We start from the raw sequence: 22,135 nt of genomic DNA on the forward strand, positions 1-22,135 counted from the left end.
ATTCCTTGCACTTAACCAACTCCAGACTAACTACCTCAAAAATAGTCACAACTTGCAAAGAGACATCATTCGGATGCAAAATCACCCAATAGTCGAGATAACAACAAATCATTTAGATCACCAAGCATCCAAATGGATACCTTCATTTGAAATTACCTTATGCTGATTTCATTGAATAAGTGCCTCCCAGATCAGCCAACCATTTCAATCTGTCAATAGTACGCCCAACCTCCAAAATTACATTAGCCAGCAACATACCAAAAGCCATTGGCACTCTTTCCATTCACCCAAATCTTTCATATTGAACCTTTTGCAATAATTAGTCATTTGTTGAAAGGCAGTTAAACAAAAAATAATTAAAGCCTCAAACAAATTAGAGGTGAATTTAGGTCTTTTCTTAAAATGTCTAGCTAACATTAGGATTATGCATTAGCCTATTTTCCATCCCACTCACCAACATAAAAGGAATTAAACATGAACCCATACATATTGTTGATGTTTAGCCAATCAGATCTGAAGCAGTCAAAAGTTCTATACGCATCAGACCTGAAACAGAACGCAGTCTCTGCGCTAAATTCCAACCTTCAAGTAACTGACAAGCACAGTGTTTTACCGTAAAGGTTGAGTCTAGCACTTGTTTCCATACATTTCATAAACTCCATAGTAGACAACAAACCAGAGCAAAATTATGAACATCTAATAGTCCTAACAGTTCAAATATTATACTGTACTACCTTTGCAGTGGAACTGGAAGCAGTGCATGCAGCTGCTGTAAATACATCAAAATTGAAGCTATGTCTGTATCAAAGTGTAGTACTACTTGCACAACAAATGAATTCATATTGTAATCCACATTTTTTGTATAAAAATTCATCTCATCAGGGTCATCCAAACACAACATGCAAAGACTTGTCTTAGAATTCTTTTAGCAAATACACAATTTCTCGGGGCCCAAAAAATTAGCCTTCTTAGGCATGAAAAATCAAGATTCACCGATTTAGCACACTCCTGGATAATCAAACTTCATACAAGCGGCATTGCTAAACCTGAAAGGATTTGCAAAGTCATTGAAGGTCCAATCAAGAAGCTTAAAATTAAAGTCATTGAATTTAGGCCAATAGTTTAGGGTCATCAAGGGACATATATTCAATTTTCAAATCTAAGGTCACACAGGCACAAAACCATCATCCCAATTTACAAATATGAAAAAGCATGTATAGTCATCGCGACAAGGGTCATCTCCGCGTACATTTCAAGTTATAACTAAGCATTCACATTGAAGTTGAATTCATCTAGACCATCAACTTAGAAACATCAAGGGACATATATTCAAGTTAGGGATATCGAGGGACATATATTCAATTTAGGGACATATTTAGGGACATATTCAATTTAGGGACATCGATGGACATATAAACTATTTCGCATCTATTGCGCAAAGGGCCATCTCCACTTACATTTGAAGTTTATGAATAAGCACTCATATTGAGTCAAAAAAAATATCATGGAGACTCTGTGTTACTTCATGAAAGACAAAATTGGGTCAAATAAGTTAGAAAAAAAAAATCCAAAAGATAAAGGATAAAAACTGAAAACAAAGATATAGAAGTGATAAACTTGAAAGGATTTGCAGAAGGATGCTCTGCTCGCATGTGCTTCTTTAACTCATTATAGTTCCCGACAAGTGAGCAGCCATCCAGCATGCAGCTTCTTTTCATTTCATTGAGATAGTCTCGCACAGGTTCCACAACGGTCCAACCTTTATCCTGACCCCTACCTAGGGGGCAAGCAAGTTCAGTAACTTCATTCTTCTCATGAACCTTGCATGGGCTGTCCATTACATACGGAAATTACTTTGGTGTAAGCTTTCTTGTAATGATCAAGACAATGGGAATGACGAAGGCTAGTTCCACACATGTAGGGACGGCAACACTTGTCATGAGAAGAACAAAGAAGAACAGCATTGTGTGGATATTCCATGCACACAGAACATGTTACATCTTCGCACTCTTTCTTATCCAGGGCCTTAGAGCCTTTATTTTGACACATTCTCACAAATGTCCCTTTTGCATCGAGCCAGAGGGTATGAAGTCAGTCGGTACTGACGAGAAGCAATCCTGCATCGCCCTCTACTTCCTTTTGCCATTTTCAAAATAGCAACAGAAACTGGAATTTAAACCACAACAATGTTTAAAAGAATACTATGATTTCAGTGATCTAACTATCATGTTGTGCAACTACCATTGCATTTACATATTTGTTTTGTGTAAACTGGAATAATTCAGACACCAGACGTACAAATCAAAACTAAATTTGCAAATGTTGCACGAATGTTTTTTTAAAATATCATGATAAGAAACTTAATTTACTTAAGAACCTGGAGGTTAAATGTTGACCAATTAAAAATCCATCCTCCACAAAAAAGAAAAGATGCAGACAAAACAGGAACTTATGTTCATACAAAAGAAAAACAAGAATGAACAGAAAAACACAATTTTTTATGCACTTCAAAAAGGGAACTTCTGCGGAAATAATCGGTTCCAAAACATGTACCTTGTTCCCTTACTCAAAAAAGTGAACTGACCCTCAATCACAATCTCAGATCAATTGTCCAAACTAATCAAACAATTTAACTTCAGAAGTTTATTTATATTTCTATGAATCTACCAACAGACCAATTTAATCAGTGACAATGAACTATTGAGGCTCGATGCAAACATTCAATCAAATAGCAACTATAGCCGGAATATGAACAAAATGCAATTGTTGCACTTCAGCAATATGCAATTTAGTACAAAGTGTTAGACAATAATTTCCCCAATCCGTAATCAACAACTGCTGGTGCATTAAACGTAGGTCCCTTCTTTAGCAATAGTAGACCACTAAAAGAGTCAATGTTCTAGCAATCACATATGTAACATTGAATCTATCGTCAAAATAATCAATGTTTAAATTGTCCGGTTCTTCATATCGACAAAGTATTACACTTGTCTGAATGGCTCCCCATCACGGAAAGGATAAACATATTTTGTCCTTTGAAACTAATGCTTCCTTTCCCATATTCTTGCCAAAATTAAAACCATTGGATGGGTGATCAGTCCACAGAGTAGTAACAGAAAATGCGTGTTTGGCTTAAATGGATGAAAGCAAGTTGTTTGGTATGTAAGAGATACTGAACATCGAACAAATAAATAGTAAGAATAAAGATTTTTCAAGTATCTTCCCATAATTAATTATGCCTAAGAGGTGGTAGACATTACAAAATTTGTGATTCTCTAATGACCGCAGATCAGTTTACTCATTAACTAACACGGCATACACCTCAATTCTTAACAGAGATCGAGTTAAAAGAACTTGGACATGGAATAATACAGCAACATGAAGCTGTAAATGAATAGTATGATTTAATTCATATAGAATAAAGAAATAGCAGATGAGGAATCATATTAGAAGACAGGGAGGATACACATGTCTAATCACTTTAAATCACAGATGCAGGCATAATAGTAAACCACATTCATTTGCCTGTTTTAGAAGTATTGTTACACTTTGAAAACAAATCAAAAGTCCATGAGTGCAGAGTCATGCTAAACTTCAAAGGAAGCTTAAAATTTTCTATTTCTACATTTATAATGAAATTTCACTAAGGCCAACAATTTAGAGTCATTAAGGAACATATTTTCAATTTTCGTATCTAAGGTCACACAGACACAAAACTATCATCCCAATTTCCACTATGAAAAAGCATGTATAGTGTCAAGGGTCATCTCTAGTTACATTTCAAGTTATGACTAAGCATTCTCATCGAATTGGATTCATTCAGACCATCAATTTAGGGACATCGAATTGCATTCATTTATACCATAAATTTAGGGTATCGAGCCATCAATTTAGGGACATCGAATTGCATTCATTCGGACCATCAATTTAGGGACATCGAATTGCATTCATTCAAACCATCAATTTAGGGACATCAAATTGCATTCATTCAAACCATCAATTTAGGGACATCGAGAGACATATATTCAATTTAGGGACATCGAGGAACATATATTCAATTTAGGGACATCAAGGAACATATAATCAATTTAGGGACATCGAGGAACATATATTCAATTTAGGGACATATATACTATTTCGCATCAATGGCACCAAGGGTCGTCTCCATTGAAATTCCATTCAGCCCATCAATATAGGGACATCAAGGGACAAATATTCAATTTAGGGACATCAAGGAACATATATTCAATTTAGGGACATCGAGGGACATATATCTCATTTAATTGACATCGAGGGACATATATACTATTTCGCATCAATGACACAAAAGGTCATCTCCACTTACATTTGAAGTTATGAATAAGCATTCATATTGAAATTCCATTCAAACCATCAATTTAGGGACATTGAGGGACGTCTACTCAATTAGGCATTAGGGCACACAAACATCTACCCAATTTACCTTGATAAGAAAATCATTATCAAGTCTGGACCTGCATTTCCAATAAACATTCATATTTCAAATTGCATTTAGAGCATCAAAATTTCCATGTATACCATCCTGATTCCATATGAATAAAGAATTCATATTGGTAAAAAACATATTAAGAGCATTCAAGCATTAACTTCAACAATTTTGTATGCTTTTCAAAGAAATTATCCAAATGATTATTTTTTTTATTCTATAATGTGACCGAGAAGAACAGACATCAATTAGGCAGAGCTGTTAGTTCAGATCGTAGAAGTCACTCACTCACACAGAAGTACTAAGGGCAATAAGCTTGATTGTGTTACTTGATGCAAGCATATATAAAATTTCCTTTAACATCCTAGACCTTAGCTACATGTCTTGTCTTGTGAAAAATATAAAGATAAAAACAGATGAAGTAAAATGTAAATGACAAGCAGCATGTAATACAATTAATCCAGTTGTCATGGTAAGAAGCTTACGCCTAAAAAATCACATAAACTCTCCCTTTGTTTTTGGTCAGCCATAATTATACCTCTCGGATCTAAATCAAGAAACTTCATCTCATTGTAAAAATAACAAATTAAAAACCATAGTAAGATCTCATACCTGAGTCAAACCAAACAGGGTCATCTCCACCACCAAAAACATAAATCTGACCATTGAACTCTACAACTGAAGCATATGGTCGGAGACAGTTCATAGGCTTGAGAGATTTGATCACATTCTGATAAGTACAAAACATATCCATGTCTGCAATAGAAGATTCTCCATATGAGCCGCATATTAAAAAAATGAATCTTTGGCATCTAAATGCAGCTCAGCAGTTGGACTGATTACTTTCTGCTCAACATTTATCGGAGGAATATCACGTGTAGAGCAGGGTCATCTCCAATTATATTTCAAGTTATGACTAAGCATTCTCATCGAATTGGATTCTTTCAGACCAAACCATCAATATAGGGACATCGAATTGCATTCATTTATTTATACCATAAATTTAGGGGAATCGAGCCATCAATTTAGGGTCATCGAATTGCATTCATTAAAAAACCTTCAATTTAGGGACATCGAATTGCATTCATTTATACCATATAATTAGGGGCATCGAGCCATCAATTTAGGGACATCAAATTGCACTCATTAAGACAATCAATTTAGGGACATCGAATTGCATTCATTCAAACCATCAATTTATGGACATCGAATTGCATTCATTCAAGCGTCAATTTATTCAATTTAAAAGACATCGAGGGACATATACATATGTACTATTTCGCATCAATGGCACAAAGGGTCATCTCCACTTACATTTGAAGTTATGAATTAAGCATTCATGTTGAAATTACATTCAAACCATCAATTTAGGGACATTGAGGGACGTATACTCAATTAGGCATTAGGGCACATAAACATCTCCCCCAATTTACCTTGATAAGAAAATCATTATCATGTCTGGACTTGCATTTCCAATAAAGAATTCATATTGGTAAAAAAAAATACATCTCACTGGGTCATTAACACATTATCCCAATACTTGTATTAAGAATTCTTAGACTTGAATAATCAAGACTTACCGATTTAGCATCTTCTAAGATAAACAAGATTAACATGTTAATATTGCAAACAAAAACAAACTTCAAAACAACATTCCACTCAAACCAATTATAGAAAGATTCAAAAAGATAATAAAGAATCAAGAATTGAAAGAGTGATGAAAATTACATTGATAGCAGCGACATTGACAAACTTGAAAGGATTTGCAGAGTCATTGAAGATCCAATCAAGAAGCTTAGAATTCTTTTCCATTTCTACTCATCTCTTTCAAATCGAATCAAGAAAGGGCTACAGAAATACGAAACCCTAAAATTGCGACACCGTTCAAATTAGGGTTCGAGTAATCAAGATTCGCGGAGAACGAATCAGTTTCGTAAACAGAGAAGAAATTGCGACATTGTGGGTTTGTTACTAGGGTTGAATCGATGATCAATTAGAATGAAATTGAAATTGAATTTGGTGTTAGAAAGATCTAAAACGGTAACAAAGAAACCTTATCACAAAGCCTTATACATGATCATGAATAATGACAGCGTGTGTTTGTTCTACGATCGAGTCGTATTTATAATGTCAAATGAAAAATAAAATTGAGTTGAAGTATTTTTTTGGTACAAGCGAGTTGTCTATATAAGAGTGAAAAATATAATAACTAATCCGCATAAAATCTAATTAGTCCATAATATTTTTATATATTAATGACCAATTAGTACTTCTTTTTTTTTTTTTTTGTAAAAAATGACCAATTAGTACTCCTATTAATAAGTTTAGGACAACTTTTTATTTTTATTTAAAGAATGACCAATCAGTAGTACTTCTATTATAATAAATTTAGCACTAGTTAATTTTTGGTATGAGAATAGTTAGATACTCAATTAACTTGTTAGAAATTTGTGAAGTTTAAAATGACTCTTTACGTTTTTTTTGTTACATAGTTTAGTGGCTAAAAATTTCACTTTTAAAGTGGATAATTGGGGTATCTGGGGTTCAAATCTCAGCCCCTGCATATAAAATATGATGTCCCTTACCAACTGAATTAAGTTCATGGGGACAAATGAGTCTCTAACATCCACTCATATTTATTTCATATCAATTAATTAAATGTTTAATTAATTATCTAATTAGAAGTCTAATTAGCCGTATTACTTAATCCGGCCACTAACTTATGTCACAATATAATTTTTGTTGTCTTTCAAAATCTTTTACTTTATGTAAGTCATTTCTTGAGTTAGATGTCCATTATACACATACATCTAAAAGGACCAGAGTTGAACATGTTGGTGATCTCTAAATTACGAGATCTCCGATATCCAAGCACAAGTTCTTTTGTTCTGTATAATAATCCTTATGGTTGTCTCATTTCAACAATTCAAATTTTGAATTACTTAAGTATATGTCAAATGATCTTATTCTATATAAGCTATTTCTGAATGCCTATAAATAAGATTATACATAAGTTTCTCAAAGTTGAAGCATGTAAGAAAATATTTTATTTTCTAAATTTCCATATTTTCTTTTGGACAACGATTGAGACTAAACATTCTCTCTTTATGGTTAAGGCAATCCCCTAATTTATTGACTTTCATGTCAAATTTACTATTAACTTTATTGATATAACTCTTTTGTGATAACCTTAAGGGTGAAATTTCTAGCTATTACGCTATCTGACCACAAGTGAGATGCATTTTTATTATTGTTGTTGGAATATTATGTGCTTTTCAATAATAAATTTACTTTTAACTTTAAGGGTGAAATTTATAACCAATAATTTCTAGCCTAGTGGCTACGTGACCACTTTTAAAGTGAGATGCATTTTTAAAGTGTTTGCGGAGAATAGATTCCTCCAAAAAAAACTTCCTCATATTCCTCAATTTTTTCAATTCCCACATTTCATTTCACCTTTTTCTTCTTTTCCTCTTCTCTCTCCACCTACATCAATGGTTAAAAACAAAATTTACCTAAATTTAACATGAAAGAATCCCTTCTCTACGTAATGTGCTTCCTAATCTTATATTTATTTTATTATATTCCCTTAAAGTGAGATGAAATTTCACCCCTAAACATATTCCAACGAATATAAGATTGGGAATCACATTACAAACACTTTTAAAGTGAAATGTATTTTGGTTATTGTTGTTGAGAGTTGAGAGAAGTAGATAGAAATTAGAGATTTCTTCTTATGAACTCTTGAGTAATATTTTTGGACTCCCTCCGGCCTCATATGTAAGCAAAAGTAATATTTTTAAATTCATTGAAAAATAAATATATTTAGTCTAAAATATAGACCAAATACATCATTTTTTTAATGAATCTAAAAAAGTTACGTTTACTTACATATGATGCCGGAGGGAGTAATTCATTTAAATCTCTCTTGTAAACATTGTTCTACTGTGAAAGAAGAGTTATTCCCTAAATAGTTCATATTGACTTAACTATTATTAATTAGTTTGTTTAATATTAGTTACTTTTTTAATGACAAATTAAATTATTAGTTGTCAGTACATTACTTTTTTTTTTTATATCTGTCGGTATATTACTTTTTCTTTGCTAAAATTTGAACCTTAAATTTTAAACTTTTTAATTCTTAGTTCAACCGGCTTAAAATAACACAGACATTGAATTCAAAAAGAGAAACAGAGGGGAACAAGCAAAGAACAGACTTTCTGCATAGTGTCACACAGATAACTAATTTTGTGTAAGCCTTGGAGTAACAAAGTCTATTCATTATTTTCATGTGTCACCACCAACAAAGTACTATCTAGAAACATTGATTAAAAAATACTCCTATTTATAACATGAACTCCTTACAAGATTCTAGATTGATCGAGCACATGCACATTACATCATATGTAAATAGTATTATTTATATCCAAATTATATAACCAAACTAATATTGGTCTGAAATCATTATAGATATCTTCAAAATTTGACCAGGAGATATTTCAAAAAGTAATAAGAAAATTGTATGAAATTCTAGTTATTAGAGTATTGATTAAAAAAACATAAAGTCACTTTATGGTAATTAATATCTAAAATCTAATAGAATGATTGTGCAAGAGTATTGATTAAAAAAACAAAAAGTCACTTTATGGTAATATCTAAAATCCAATAGAATGATTGTGCAAAAAAATTTAAACCTTCAGCCTATATATTTCTTTCATTATTCTGTCGAGCTATACCAATATTTTTTTTCTTTCAATAATCGTAATTACGAGAGATCGAACTGTGGTTCTTCATATCAAGTTCAGTACTAATTACCATCGAATCAACTAATTGATATACAAGTAACTTTCAAATACGTTTAAATACACTACTAATAGTATATATTTGGTAAAGATTTCATATTATAGGGATGGATTAAAAACCTGAAATTTTTGTTTTTTATGGATGGGTATTTTTTTTATAAAAAAAAAAGCCAAAGAATTATATTAAACACTTTAAGTATAAGAAATGCTTAAAAATAAGAGTTCATACATTGTACATAACATAATAAGAATAAAATATCAATTTGACACAAGCCCTAAACAAGTTTTTGGGTTTAACAACAAATGATTTAAATTAAAAAAAAAAAAAACTTTTAACACAAATGATTTTGATGTTATAAACCAACCTTTCCGGTAGACATTTTCTTGCGGTCAATGATTCTATTATTACGTTCTTTTCAAACAGACCAAACAGTCGTTAACCATATAGCTTGAAAATAGCTTATAGTAGATTTGGCAAATGTCGTGCGCCTCACAAAATTGAGATGTCAAAGCAATAGTGTTATCAGGAAAAACACATGGAACCCCTAACCGAGAAATAATGTCACTCCAGGCCGCACCAAAGACAGGACAATTCAAAAGAATAAATGGTGAATATTCTTCACTTCAATACAACCAACTGAGCACAAGATAAAATCATTATGAAGACACCCTCAAATAAATACAAGAATTAGTTATCAAATGAATCTAAAATGTTAAAATTTACTTATAGTTAAAGGTCATAGGTAGGGAGTATATACAAAGAATTCATTCATTCAAATTCAAATGAATACAAGGATGCTCGATCCCAATTCAATTGCTTTTGAATGTGCTCTTAGGAGTTAGCATGTTCCAAGTAACAAATACTCTTTAGAAGGCATCGTAGAATAAAAGGAACCTCCCTAAAAGGAGCAAAGCTGCACTCCATTTATATGCACCTCTCACACGAGAGGAATATTTACATGGTCGTTCAATTTAGAAACTCAATTTGGTTACACACATGATTAAATTATATATTTTTAAAATAATTATGTGTGATCAAATTAATGATACTTTAGTTTGACCAAAAAAATTAAGGTTACTTTAATCTGTAAAATATAAATACCGAACAGAATAATACATAATAATATAAGAGAGAACAACATAAAATAAACATTTAAGATATTGAAAAAAGTTTATGTTGTATGATGTTTGATGAACAAAAGTAATTCGGTCTAATTCATTAGTTTTTAGCAGATTAAACGCTCGTAAATGTTCAAATATTTGTGACTAACCAATTATTTTTCCTCACACAAAGCAGATAGAAAATCTTTTTCTCAAAGCACATTTATCTCAACTTCTCTCTCTCTTACTTGGCTCCATATCTCAACTTCTCTCTCTTACTTGGCATGAAATCAATAGTGTAAACAAGGACGGCACCATGCCATTTTAGCATGTGTCAACCTCATTAATCCAATGCCAACTATATAAAATAAATCCAAACCCAAAATAAAAATATCTCAAATACCAACACAACACACACACTATCATAATTGACTACTACTACCCTTCACATGAAGAAACCAACCCCACAACTCATCAAAATCCTCAACCAACAGTTCTCATCCCATCTACCCTTAATTTCTTAACTATTAAGAATTTTTTTAAAAAAAACCACGTGCTGACAAATTTCACCGAAAACCACTCGCAAATAAGCATTTATTTTTAAGTCTACAAATTATCCTCTGTTTTTTCTTTAACTCAACACCGCTTAACTCTGTTTTCATCCAAATATGACTCTGTTTTCATTAACCTTTCTTCCTATTCACCACACCACCATTACCAATACTTTCCTTCTAAGAAAATCAACATTTTCTCATACCCTTTTGCATAAAAATCATATTTCCAATAACCCAATTGTAAACTCCACCAAAAAACACTCTCATATTCTTCTTCATTTTCCTTCTCTGTTTTGCTCTGTTTCTCATAAATCACAATACATAGATGACTGATGCAAATGTTGCTGCATTTGATGAATTTCTCCATGGATGGATTATTCGTCAAAGAAACTATCTTGATGAGCTTCTCTCAGCTCAACAACAGCAACAAGAGTTGGATGATTCTGATAGAAGGAATTTGTTAAACAGGGTACTCTATCACTATGGACAATACTATGAAGAGAAATCAAAGATAGCCCATCAAAATATTCTCCTTCTTTTCTCACCACCATGGTTTAGTTCATTGGAAAGAGCCTTTCTTTGGGTAGCAGGGTTCAAACCAGGACTTACATTTCAACTTGTGAACAAAACTTTGGAGGATTTGTCAGAGGATCAGAGGCAGAGGTTGAGTGAACTCAAACAAGAGACAAAGATGAAGGAGAGAGAACTCAATGATGAATTGGCTAAGGTTCATGAGAGTATGGCAGGTCTACCACTTGTTGACATGATTAGAAGCCATGGAAGAGTGTGTTTGAGTAGGTCATTCATGGCAGAGGAAGGTACAGTTCCAAGTACAGTGAAGGAAACATTGGAGAATCTGGTAACAAATGCTGATACTTTGAGGACTGAGACAGCTTTGAGAGTTGTGCAGATGTTGAAACCAGCTCAGGTTCTCAACTTTTTTGTTGCTGTGGCTCAGCTTCAACTCAAGATCAGGTCTTTGGGTTTGGATAAGGATGCTCAGAGTGAAAACCAAGGTTGAATTGAATCATTGGAATTTTCTGTAAGGTGGTTTTGGTTTTCATTCTCCTTCTCCTTTCCCTTTTTTCTTTCCTTCATGTCTTTCTTTATATATATATATATATATTATATTATATATACTTTTTAAAATATAGTTTGAGTTGTGTAATAGATAGGCCTAAGCAGTGATGATGGTGATGATGTGCATTGATTAGTGTGCATTCAGGTTATCTACCCCTGATGTTGTTTCCTTGATGAGCATCCTTGATGAGCAAGATCAGGTCATGCAATGCATGCTTTATCAGGAAGCTAGAATATCACTTTCCAAAGAAAGAGTGACAGGCACACCAGGATGATCTGATCTTCACTCAAACAACTGCCTCTGATTTAATTATTTATTTCTTATTATATTAATATTATAGTATCATATTTACTTAGTAGATGTTTTTTCTTTTGTGATGTTAAGACATGTTTGTGAGTGAAGAAGAACTTAGATGCATATGATGTGGGACCTTAAAAAGAATCATATTTTCAATTTCCAGTGCATTTGGACATTTGCATCATAACAGGTGTATTTTATATGCTTTCCTCAACACATGGTTCATTCTTCACACAGCAAAAGGGGGAAAGAAGGTGCAGAAATACCAAAGCAGAAGTCTCAAGCATTGAAAATGAAGCAGATATATAAAGTGGAAAAAATGTGATCAAGAAGCTTGTTCTTCATAGCATTTACCAACAAAAGAAAAAGAGATGTAGACTTCAAGAATATCTAATATCATTACTTCTTTTATTTCACTGTTTTGTGTAACCTATCCAAACATTTTACAACTGTTATTGGAATTATTGAATGCTTCTGTTTTTGGTACTAGATTACAAAATATGCTTCTGTTTTTAGAGGAACACTTATAGATTTTCACATTTTACTTCTTTGTGTAGCTGGCTTAAAGCTGGCAAAACCAGTAACTTCTCTTCCTGTGACCAAAGTATTGATTTCATACGTGCCTTCGTAGGTGTAGATAGGTTCTAAGTCACAAAATGCCTGCAAAGTTAGAGAAGTACAGTAGAAAAAATGTCAGATAACAAAATATCCAATATTAAACCTGCACAGACACTTCTGATTAAAAGCGTGTTCGAACACTGACACATGTAATTACATTTAGCACGACACTTCTGATTAAATGCGACTAAAAGCGATAACAGACACTTCTGATTAAAAGAAGTGTTCAATGTAACACATGTAATTACATAAACCTATTCTCAGTGCTAAAAAATGTGATTATCACTTCTAAAGTATAGAGGCACTAAGGATGTCTAGTGGCACTGGTAGTCATATTCTGCAAGCTTGTACTTGATCAAATCCAATTTAATTATGCAAGCTTGTTCTTGATCAAATCCAATTTAATCATACCCTACTAAAAGCCTTCACCAACAAATCAAGTAAAGCCATAAGTAGATAGCATGAGGTAGGTTCATAGGTCTTGGTGTGAAGAGGAAGTTGGGCAGTTTGAATGGATATGAGATAATCATTATGATGCAATTGGCCCACAATTCCATCCTTATCCAAAAACCTCATTTATTGTTATCATAAATTTCATGCAGGGGCTATATACTATGAGTATCCACTCAATTTGATAAAATTCATTCTTGGACCTTGGAGTTTTTACTTTTGGTGAGGGCTTTGGAATTATAATATCTTGCTAAAAACAATTATACATTACCACAATTAAATCTATAGATTAGAATGGAGGTTGAACCAAATAAACATTAAATAAGTAGGCATGATAAGAACCTTAGCCACTAGAAAATCAGACAAAATTCCATTTCCTCCAAGCAATTCTCTCCCCAAAGCAGCTGTTTCTCTTGCCCTCAAGGTGATCCATGACTGTAAAAATATTGACAATTTATTATCAGTTACCTACCACAATAAATTAAGTGAAATTAATAGTAATAACAAAGTAGACCACTTAGGACAAATTAGACTTAAGTGGTTAATGAGTTCCTCTTAGGACGAATTGTTCGAGAGAACTCGAGTTCGATTTTTGGTGGGAACAATTCTTAGTCAAGTTTTACTTACCTCACGGCCTCACTATGAATTACAGGAGCTCTATTCCTCTGAGAACCAGAGAGTTAATATCCAAAAAAAAAAAGTAGACCACTTAGAATTTTATTTTATTTTTACTAGGACCACCTAGAATTTTTATTACTAGGTGGTCATGTCTTATTTTGCAGGGGCGGGTGATTACAATGCTGGCCATTGAAGATCTTGTGGAATAGAAATTTGTTCAAATTTCGCTACCGCGCAGTACAACACTAAGTACTAAATGGCGTATCGCGGAATGAATAGCAGTTTGTTTGTCCGAATTCTACTATGCTATGACGCCGCTATATGACAACACTGGGTGAATACGGGTGTGAGTAAATTATTACTAATTACCTTCCCTAAGCTAGCATGACCAGGGGTCATTTTACCACTTTCATACAACTTGCATAGACGCCAACCAACAAGAATCATTGCTTGAACATTGCTGAGCATTTGAACAAGTTTCTGCTGGTTGATTTGGAAAGATGCTAATGGTGCTCCAAATTGTTTCCTCTCCTTTAGGTACCTTTAAATCACATACAATTCAGAATGATATGCAATGAAAGCTTTAGTTGAAGTATTATATAAGCATGCTATTTTCTTAATGACAAATATTAGTATCGTTACTTCGATTATTTCTTATCGTTCCGCTCTTTTAAGTGTGCTGTTTAACTAAGGACATACCTGTGACACATATCATAGATGCCCATTGATATACCAATAGGTTGCCAAGCAACCATCACACGTGAAACAGCAAGTACCTGTTTAAAGATAACTAAAACAAATAAGCCAGGTGTAATTTACAGAAGAAAGACAAAATTACTAGTAAAGAATGCATATAATCTCCAAGAGAAGGAAAGAAGGAAATTATGCTGTTCTTATTTTCATAAGCAAATGTGACAATATTTACAAATAAAACGTTCCACTAAGGAAAAACCAGCATTAGCATTCTAGTGCACTGTTAACCGTAGAACCAGACAAATGTTGATCTTGTTCATAGCCTAAGACTTGCAGAAGCTTACAAAGGCATGGCATTTGGCTCTAAAAGAGGACACAGGTATATGCTCTACTACTTCATCATCAAATAATAGAAATTATATGAACCAAATTTTTAATAGTCATTGGCTGTTGAAATGTTGAAACCATACAATTATTATATGAATAACAAGAGAAAAGTACCACATAAATGTTACCTTGTTTGTATCCTGAAAAGAATTTACTCCTTCTATTCTGTCCTCATCAGGGACAAAAACTTTCTTCATAACAATGTCACCATTTTGTACGATTCTAAGTCCAATTTTATTCTCTATTTTTGTGACAGTTAAACCAGGTGCATCCTTTTTTACGATATATCTGAAATAATATGTATATAAAAAAATGGAAATACATTGAGTACTTGTGAAGCAGGGCATAAACGCATCAACAAAATACAACGCTTAAAAGAAATACATAAGCAAAAAAAAATCTAGCATTGTAATGGTTACATTCATTTCATATTTTCACTAGTCATTACTCATTACTAAAAAATGTCACATTATGTCCACATCCGTTTGTAGTTTGGACCATTTTAACAGGAAACAATGAAAACAGTAAAAGCATAGTTTCATTTTATTCATTATTAGTGCAAATAGAAGAAAAAACACAAAAAAACAAACACTCTCGAGCCAAAACAGGACCTAAAATGTTTCGTGATTTGTTTTCCCAGGCTATATTCTTAATACGATACGTGCACCCAAAAGTATAGAAAGAGAGAAACTTATCTTCTAGTTGATTTGTGAAGTTCTAGCCAGGTAATGAGCATAAATAGGTAAAACTTCACTTATCAAAGACCAAACATTCACATCTATGTTAATTATGACATTCATTCTCACGTTTCTATTTTATTTTGGGTTAGGGAAGAGTACAGGAGAGTCTATGAAATTTCACGGATAGTCGGATCTCCGGCTTTAGATGAAATAGAATGCTAATAGTTCACATATAAGCATGCCTATATATATGGATATAACAATGACAGGACTAACTACACATATCACATACCCATTTATTTGATTTGTTGAGGTATTCCTGGCGAAGATAACCAACAAATCAGCAAATGTACTGTTTCCTATCCACCGCTTTTGGCCCTCAAGAATCCAACCACCTTCCACCTGATATTTTCAATGAAAAGGACTACATTATTCAACAATGGAACAATGGATCACAGTGAAGTATGTCTCATTAGAAAGACAAATAAGACACTATACCTTAGTTGCTATGGTCTTCAAAGCACTGGCATCACTTCCATAGTCAGGTTCAGTCAAAGCCTAATAAAACAAAAACTCTTTGAGAAGTTGTGACCTCAGAAAATTACAAAAAATACTCAAATCTAAGGAAGGTAATTTACCCAACAAGCTATAGTTTTTAGCTGTGCCAACGAAGGTAGATACTTTTGCTTCTGAGCTTCAGACCCACACAATGCTATACTTTGTGGTCAATCAAAGATATAACATGTCAGGAACTATGAATAATTATTAGCAAAACAATTACAATTCAAAGATTTATCATTAACAAATATAGATATTACCAATAGTGAGCATTGCCAAGGATGAATGAACTAAAATGAAAGTTGAACAACTTGCATCAACTCTAGCAACTTCTGCCGTAGCAATAGCACTTCCAGTTATTGAAAGTCCAGGACAACCATAACCCTGAGAATCAATCACAACTAGCTAAAAACTCTTTGAAATGTCTTAGACCTAAGACAAAATATAACGGAAATACGTAAATAGCGAACCTTGATTGTGCCACCAGAAATACCCAGTTCAGCAAGCTTTGGAATAGCATGAAATGGGAATTCGGCTTTCTCCCAATACTGTAAAAAAAAACACGAGATTAAGTGTAAGAGGAGAGGTAACATCATTACAGAATCTTCAATATACTATACACTATATATACTAATCTCCTTCACTCTCCATCCCAAAAGATACAAACATCAAAGAAAATATTGGTCTTTCATTTGTCAGCACACACACAGTCACAAGCAAACACACGCACACGAACACGTGAATTAATATACAATCAGGTCCCTCAAAGAAGCATCTTTGAGAGGACCATTTTAATATGCATCATAACCAAATTACCAATTGTAAATATACTCGCAAAGCACCAAAATATATACTTACTTTGAATACATTAAAACAGTAAAAACCAGAAGAAAAAGAAACAAAAGAAGCTTGCCTTGGTCATTATGGGAGCAATTTCTTTTTCCATACACGCTCTCACTTTCAACCTAATGGCCTTCTCCTCCGGTTTCAACAAGTCATCATATTGAAAATAATCTGAAGCTGCACTTACCAATAATCAACACAAATACAAAATGCAAGTCAATCCTCCAAACCCAAGCATATATCTTGTTTCGCCATATAATTTACTTTACCCCCAAAAATCATGTAAAGTTAAGCACATACTAAGGTTAAGAGTATAAAGATCAAATTGAGCTATGCTCAAAGGAACAAGAGATGGTCAAATTTTATCTGTACCAATGTATGAATGAACATAAACATGCAAGCATATGTGATGATGTTATTAGGTAGTTACCACAAGGAGGAAAAGTAGAGGCTGGAGTTGCTTGTGGAAATGCCAAAGAGACATCAAGTGGTGGCAAATTAAAATATGAAGGCATCTTTCCATTCTTATCATCTGTAACAAAATCATCACAATATACAATTATTATTAGCAACAAAACAAGATGATATAGTTTAATAATAAATAAAAGGGTGTGGAAATACAATAACAAATTATAGGATATTATATTATATATTGAAGAGATCAGAAGGAAATTGGAGTGAAAGAAAGAAACCTGGATTGGAACGAGTCATGGTGGTGGAAGAAGAGAAAGGGTGAAATGAAGCGATTTGGGTTGGTTTGTATTGGGAAAAGTGAAATTGATGATGATGATCAAGAAGAAGAAAAAGAAAACACGGACAATAAATATGACTACACGACACTGTATGTCGTATATATCTTCCACGTCTATTAATTATTTTTCCTTTTTAAAGTGACGACAAAGATAATATGTTTGTTGCTTGTGAGTATTAGGATTAGACTAATTTTGGCATAAATAAGTTCATACCATTTTTTTCCTTTTATCAAAGGATATTTATAGCATTTTATTAATAATCAGATGGATAATACATGTCAATATGTCAATAAAATATCACAGCTACTGATAGAAGTGACTATTTTTATTAGTGCATGTATTACCTCATTTTCTTTGTCTTCGATTAAATTCAATATAAGAGTTTTCAAACGACTTAAAAAATAATTATTTTGGTATATGTCATTTTCTATTTTAATTGAATTGTTGAGTAAGCAATCTCTGTTGAGTCGATGTTATTTATTGGAATGGATTCTCTGATGTGTGATTTACACTTGAGAAAATAAAATGTAATCTAACACCATCTAAATTCACTTTCTCTAAAGTTTTATATGTTTCTCTCTCTTGATCAATGGTAACAAACCACACTTTATTCTCTCAAGTGTAAATTACACTTGAGAGAATTCATTCCCGTTATTTACTATTTTATTACTTGACGATTTTAGTATAATTGCTAAAATACTCATTAACACATTACGCATTGTTATAATCTATGATCTGAACATACAACTTCTTCTCTCGGACCTTCACCTTCATGCCCTATGATAAATTAAGCTTTACTCGTGTAGCTTATGATACACCTTGTTGGAAATCTTAATCAATAAAAGTCACGATCAAGGGAGCATGCTATAAACTATTCTCCATGACACTAAGATAGAAGTGAACTACTCACACTTGGCCACGAGCAGCAACAACTCAAAGAAAAATATGATAAAACACGAGACTAAACTAAAAAGAACTTTATTGAATTTGAAAGCGTTTACAATATGGAGAGAATGACTTTTACAATGATACAAGGTCATATTTATAGAGTATCTGATTTTTGTAGCTATCCTCATTCATTGATATCTTACTACAAATGAAGGACATTTAAAAGGGAAATGAAAGACAAAAATTGAAAACCAGCTGAGTTGGTGATGACACGATAGTGTCTAACTCCCACACGGCCATGTCAGGCTTCTGCACGTAGGATGTGCTCTCTGACTTGCCTGGCACAACCATGTTGAGATTCCACATGGTCGTGTCAGGTCTTTGCTGATGCAAAACTTGACTTTTCACATTCTCTAGCATTTAGCAAACTTCACTTTATCTTCATGTAATTTTTATTTTTTTGTGATTCCAAATATGTAATGTTAAGATTTTGTCATTTTAGTCTCTCATTGAATATAGTGACTTATAACTGTTTGGATTAAATATTATTTTATCTCTGTAATATTAGTGAATTTCAGTTTATCCCCTTCATTTAGTATGACATGTCATTATTTATGTCAAATCATAATTCAATATATTAAGTGAGAGACTAAAATGATAGAATCTTCATATTATAAGGTTGGAATCGCAAAACAAATATTACAGGAGGTAAACCAAAATTCGCATTATCTTGGGTAAAACACTATTCAATCATAATATTATTGTACGTTTACCTTTTATTCGGTATAATTATCCAATATCTTTATTTAAAGTGGATTTTGAAAAAGCATGTGGAATGAAGCTATTTGGATGTAGTGATGAATAAAATGGGTTTTCAGGAAAATGGAGAAGGTGGATGATGGAATGTATTAGTACAGTGTGTCCGACATATGAGTTCCAGTTAAGGCGGGGCTTGTGACAAGGTGGTCCTTGTCACAATTTCTTTTTTTAATTATTGTTGAAGGGTTGCATGTGATGTTGAAGACTGCGTTTGATACTGGTTTATTTTCAGGTTACAAATTCGGTGCAATCTCAGAGTCTCAATACAATATTTCTTATCTTTAGTTTGCTGATGACACTTTGATTTTGGGCAAGAAGAGTTGGGCAAATGTTAGAACTTTGAAAGCAATATTGATTCTTTTTGAATTGATGTCTGACCTTAGAATTAATTTTCATAAGAGTTCCTTGATGGGGGCGAATGTGGAGGAGTCTTGGCTGGTGGATGCTGCTTTTGTGTTGAACTGTAAGATTGGTCGTATCCTTTTTTGTATTTGGGTTTGCCGATTGGTGGGAATCCTCGTTGGAGGGAGGTTCAACAAAGATTTTTGTATTTGGATGCTAATATTAGCAGAGTGGTGAGAAATGGAGAACATACTTTATTTTAGAAGGACAATTGGTTGGAGGGAGGTTCTTTTAAGGTGAGGTTTAACATGTTATTTTCGTTATCGATTAACAAGGATGTGCCGGTGGCTGAGACGAGAAGGCTAGGTTGGGGTGTAGGTAGGGAGGGTCGACAATGGCAGAGGAGACACTTTGCTTGGGAAGAGGGGAAGGTGGAGGAGTGTTCTTTTTTGTTTGTTAATATTGATTTACAGGTAAATTTAGATGATCGTTGGCGATGGAATCTAGATCCAACTAATGGCTACTCGATTAGTGGGGTGTGTTATTGGTTGACTCATTAGATTCCGGTAGAACCATTGGTGGACCAGAGATTAATTTGGAACGAGTTGGTGCCTAGTAAAACCTCTCTCTTTGTGTGGCACTTGTTTGATGATAATCGGTTGCCGACAAAGGATAATTTGTTTCGCTGTGATGTTATTAACGCGGACTCGATGACATGCTTGGGGGTCTGGAAAACCTGGAAGTGCTAAGAATTTATTTTTTGAATGTGAGTTTTTTTGGCGCTATTTGGTATGATGTGTATAATTTGTTGGGAGTGTATTTGGTCTTTCCTGACAATGCTATTATCCATCTCTTCAACTTCACGATTCTTTTTTGTTTGGGTAAGGATGATCGGCCAAGTTTTTAACGTGGTTTGTTGTTGGCTAATTAAGAAGGAAATGAATAATTGATTGTTCCAAGGAGTGTCTGTTAAATAAAATTAAAGTTTTGTCCTAGTGGTGGTTGAAAGCCTGTAAAAAAGACTTACGTTTTCATTTAAATCAATGATGGATTAATCCTTCTGCTTGCTTGAGATTAGGGGTGATCGTATCCGAACCAATCGAAAAGTAAAACAGAAAACCGAACCAAACCAAACAGAAAACCGCAAGAACTGCATTTGGTTTAGATGTATTTGGGTGACTTTCTTACTGAACCGCAAACCGTAAAAATCGCAAAAACCGCGAATACCGTAAAAACCGCATTAAGTTACTATTATATATTTATATTCTAATATACATAGCTCAATTACCAAGTCGGTCGACCAAATTAATGAAACTTCGAAGTTTTTTTTATTTTTTGTACTGTAATGTTATTTTGGTGTTGTAATGTTATTTTAGATAAACAACTTTTATCGGTATTGTGATGTTATTTTGGAAATTCAAGTATTTTTTGGATATTTAAAATTGTAAGATACTATAATGTTATTTTGAATAAACAATTTTTATTGATACTACAATGTTATTTTGGAACTTCAAGTTTCTTTTTTGGATGTTTAAAATTGTTCGGTACTGAAACGCCGTAAACTGCACCAACCGAACCAATCCACATTGGTTTGGTTTGGATGACTTTTTAAAAATCAACCGAACCGCATACATTTTTATCTCGCGATTAGGATAACTTTTATGTTCAAACCCAAACCAAACCGCACCACGATCACCCTACTCGAGACACTCTTAGTTTTCGAGTTTATATATATATTTTTTTTTCTCAGGGCTTTCTGATTGTAACTCTTTTCGTTTTGCAATTCTTTTTGACATACCTTATATTTTTTTAATATATTCATTGGTTTATTCAAAAAATTATCCTATATTTATTCAATAAAAAAACCATTTGATTGTTGATAAATCATAAGAAATATTTGTGGTGAGAACTGAGAAGCTTGACTTCCTTCAAAGCAAAAATAAAAAAGATTTTAGATCACACATGCATGTATGGAAAAAATAGTTAGTATTAATTACTGTACCATACAAGTAGCTTCTGTCAAGAAAAATTGTTATACTGTATAGCTTCCTTCAACTATGCTTCGCAAAGAGAGAGATAACAATAAAAAAACTAAAGGTGGAGATGCGGGGTATCGATCCCCGTACCTCTCGCATGCTAAGCGAGCGCTCTACCATCTGAGCTACATCCCCATATTGTTGTTTACTT

The 22,135-nt window shown here is 33.2% G+C and overlaps 2 protein-coding genes, 1 non-coding gene and 1 pseudogene across 4 annotated transcripts; 1 reads left to right on the forward strand and 3 right to left on the reverse strand.

Annotated features, from left to right (window-relative positions):
* Positions 1-1,061: 1,061 nt before the first annotated feature.
* On the reverse strand, positions 1,062-6,585 carry LOC123892643 (annotated as a pseudogene).
* A 4,421-nt stretch (positions 6,586-11,006) lies between these two features.
* LOC123892644 (protein ZW2-like) lies at positions 11,007-12,799 on the forward strand. 2 transcript variants are annotated; one of them, XM_045942491.1, is made up of 2 exons: positions 11,007-11,969; positions 12,538-12,799. In XM_045942491.1, exon 1 carries the CDS (start codon positions 11,248-11,250, stop codon positions 11,941-11,943), a length of 696 nt encoding a protein of 231 aa, XP_045798447.1. In that variant the 5' UTR covers positions 11,007-11,247; the 3' UTR covers positions 11,944-11,969; positions 12,538-12,799. The 2 variants fall into 2 exon arrangements, with proteins under 2 accessions (XP_045798447.1, XP_045798446.1); XM_045942490.1 differs by lacking the exon at positions 12,538-12,799 and adding an exon at positions 12,148-12,327 and having other exon boundaries at positions 11,019-11,969.
* On the reverse strand, positions 12,587-18,040 carry LOC123892642 (acyl-coenzyme A oxidase 4, peroxisomal-like). The gene is made up of 13 exons (XM_045942489.1): positions 17,840-18,040; positions 17,578-17,679; positions 17,218-17,324; positions 16,775-16,852; positions 16,565-16,688; positions 16,385-16,458; positions 16,245-16,304; positions 16,039-16,148; positions 15,195-15,354; positions 14,686-14,762; positions 14,356-14,527; positions 13,711-13,803; positions 12,587-12,960 (listed from the first exon to the last, which is right to left on the reverse strand). Exons 1-13 carry the CDS (start codon positions 17,856-17,858, stop codon positions 12,835-12,837), a joined length of 1,302 nt encoding a protein of 433 aa, XP_045798445.1. The 5' UTR covers positions 17,859-18,040; the 3' UTR covers positions 12,587-12,834.
* Positions 18,041-22,046: 4,006 nt separating this feature from the next.
* Positions 22,047-22,119, reverse strand: TRNAA-AGC. Its single transcript has one exon. It is a non-coding gene; the product is annotated as a tRNA-Ala (tRNA).
* Between the last annotated feature and the right edge of the window lie 16 nt (positions 22,120-22,135).

Source organism: Trifolium pratense, linkage group LG6, assembly GCF_020283565.1.
Source record: "Trifolium pratense cultivar HEN17-A07 linkage group LG6, ARS_RC_1.1, whole genome shotgun sequence".
Classification (NCBI taxonomy): Eukaryota; Viridiplantae; Streptophyta; class Magnoliopsida; order Fabales; family Fabaceae; genus Trifolium; species Trifolium pratense.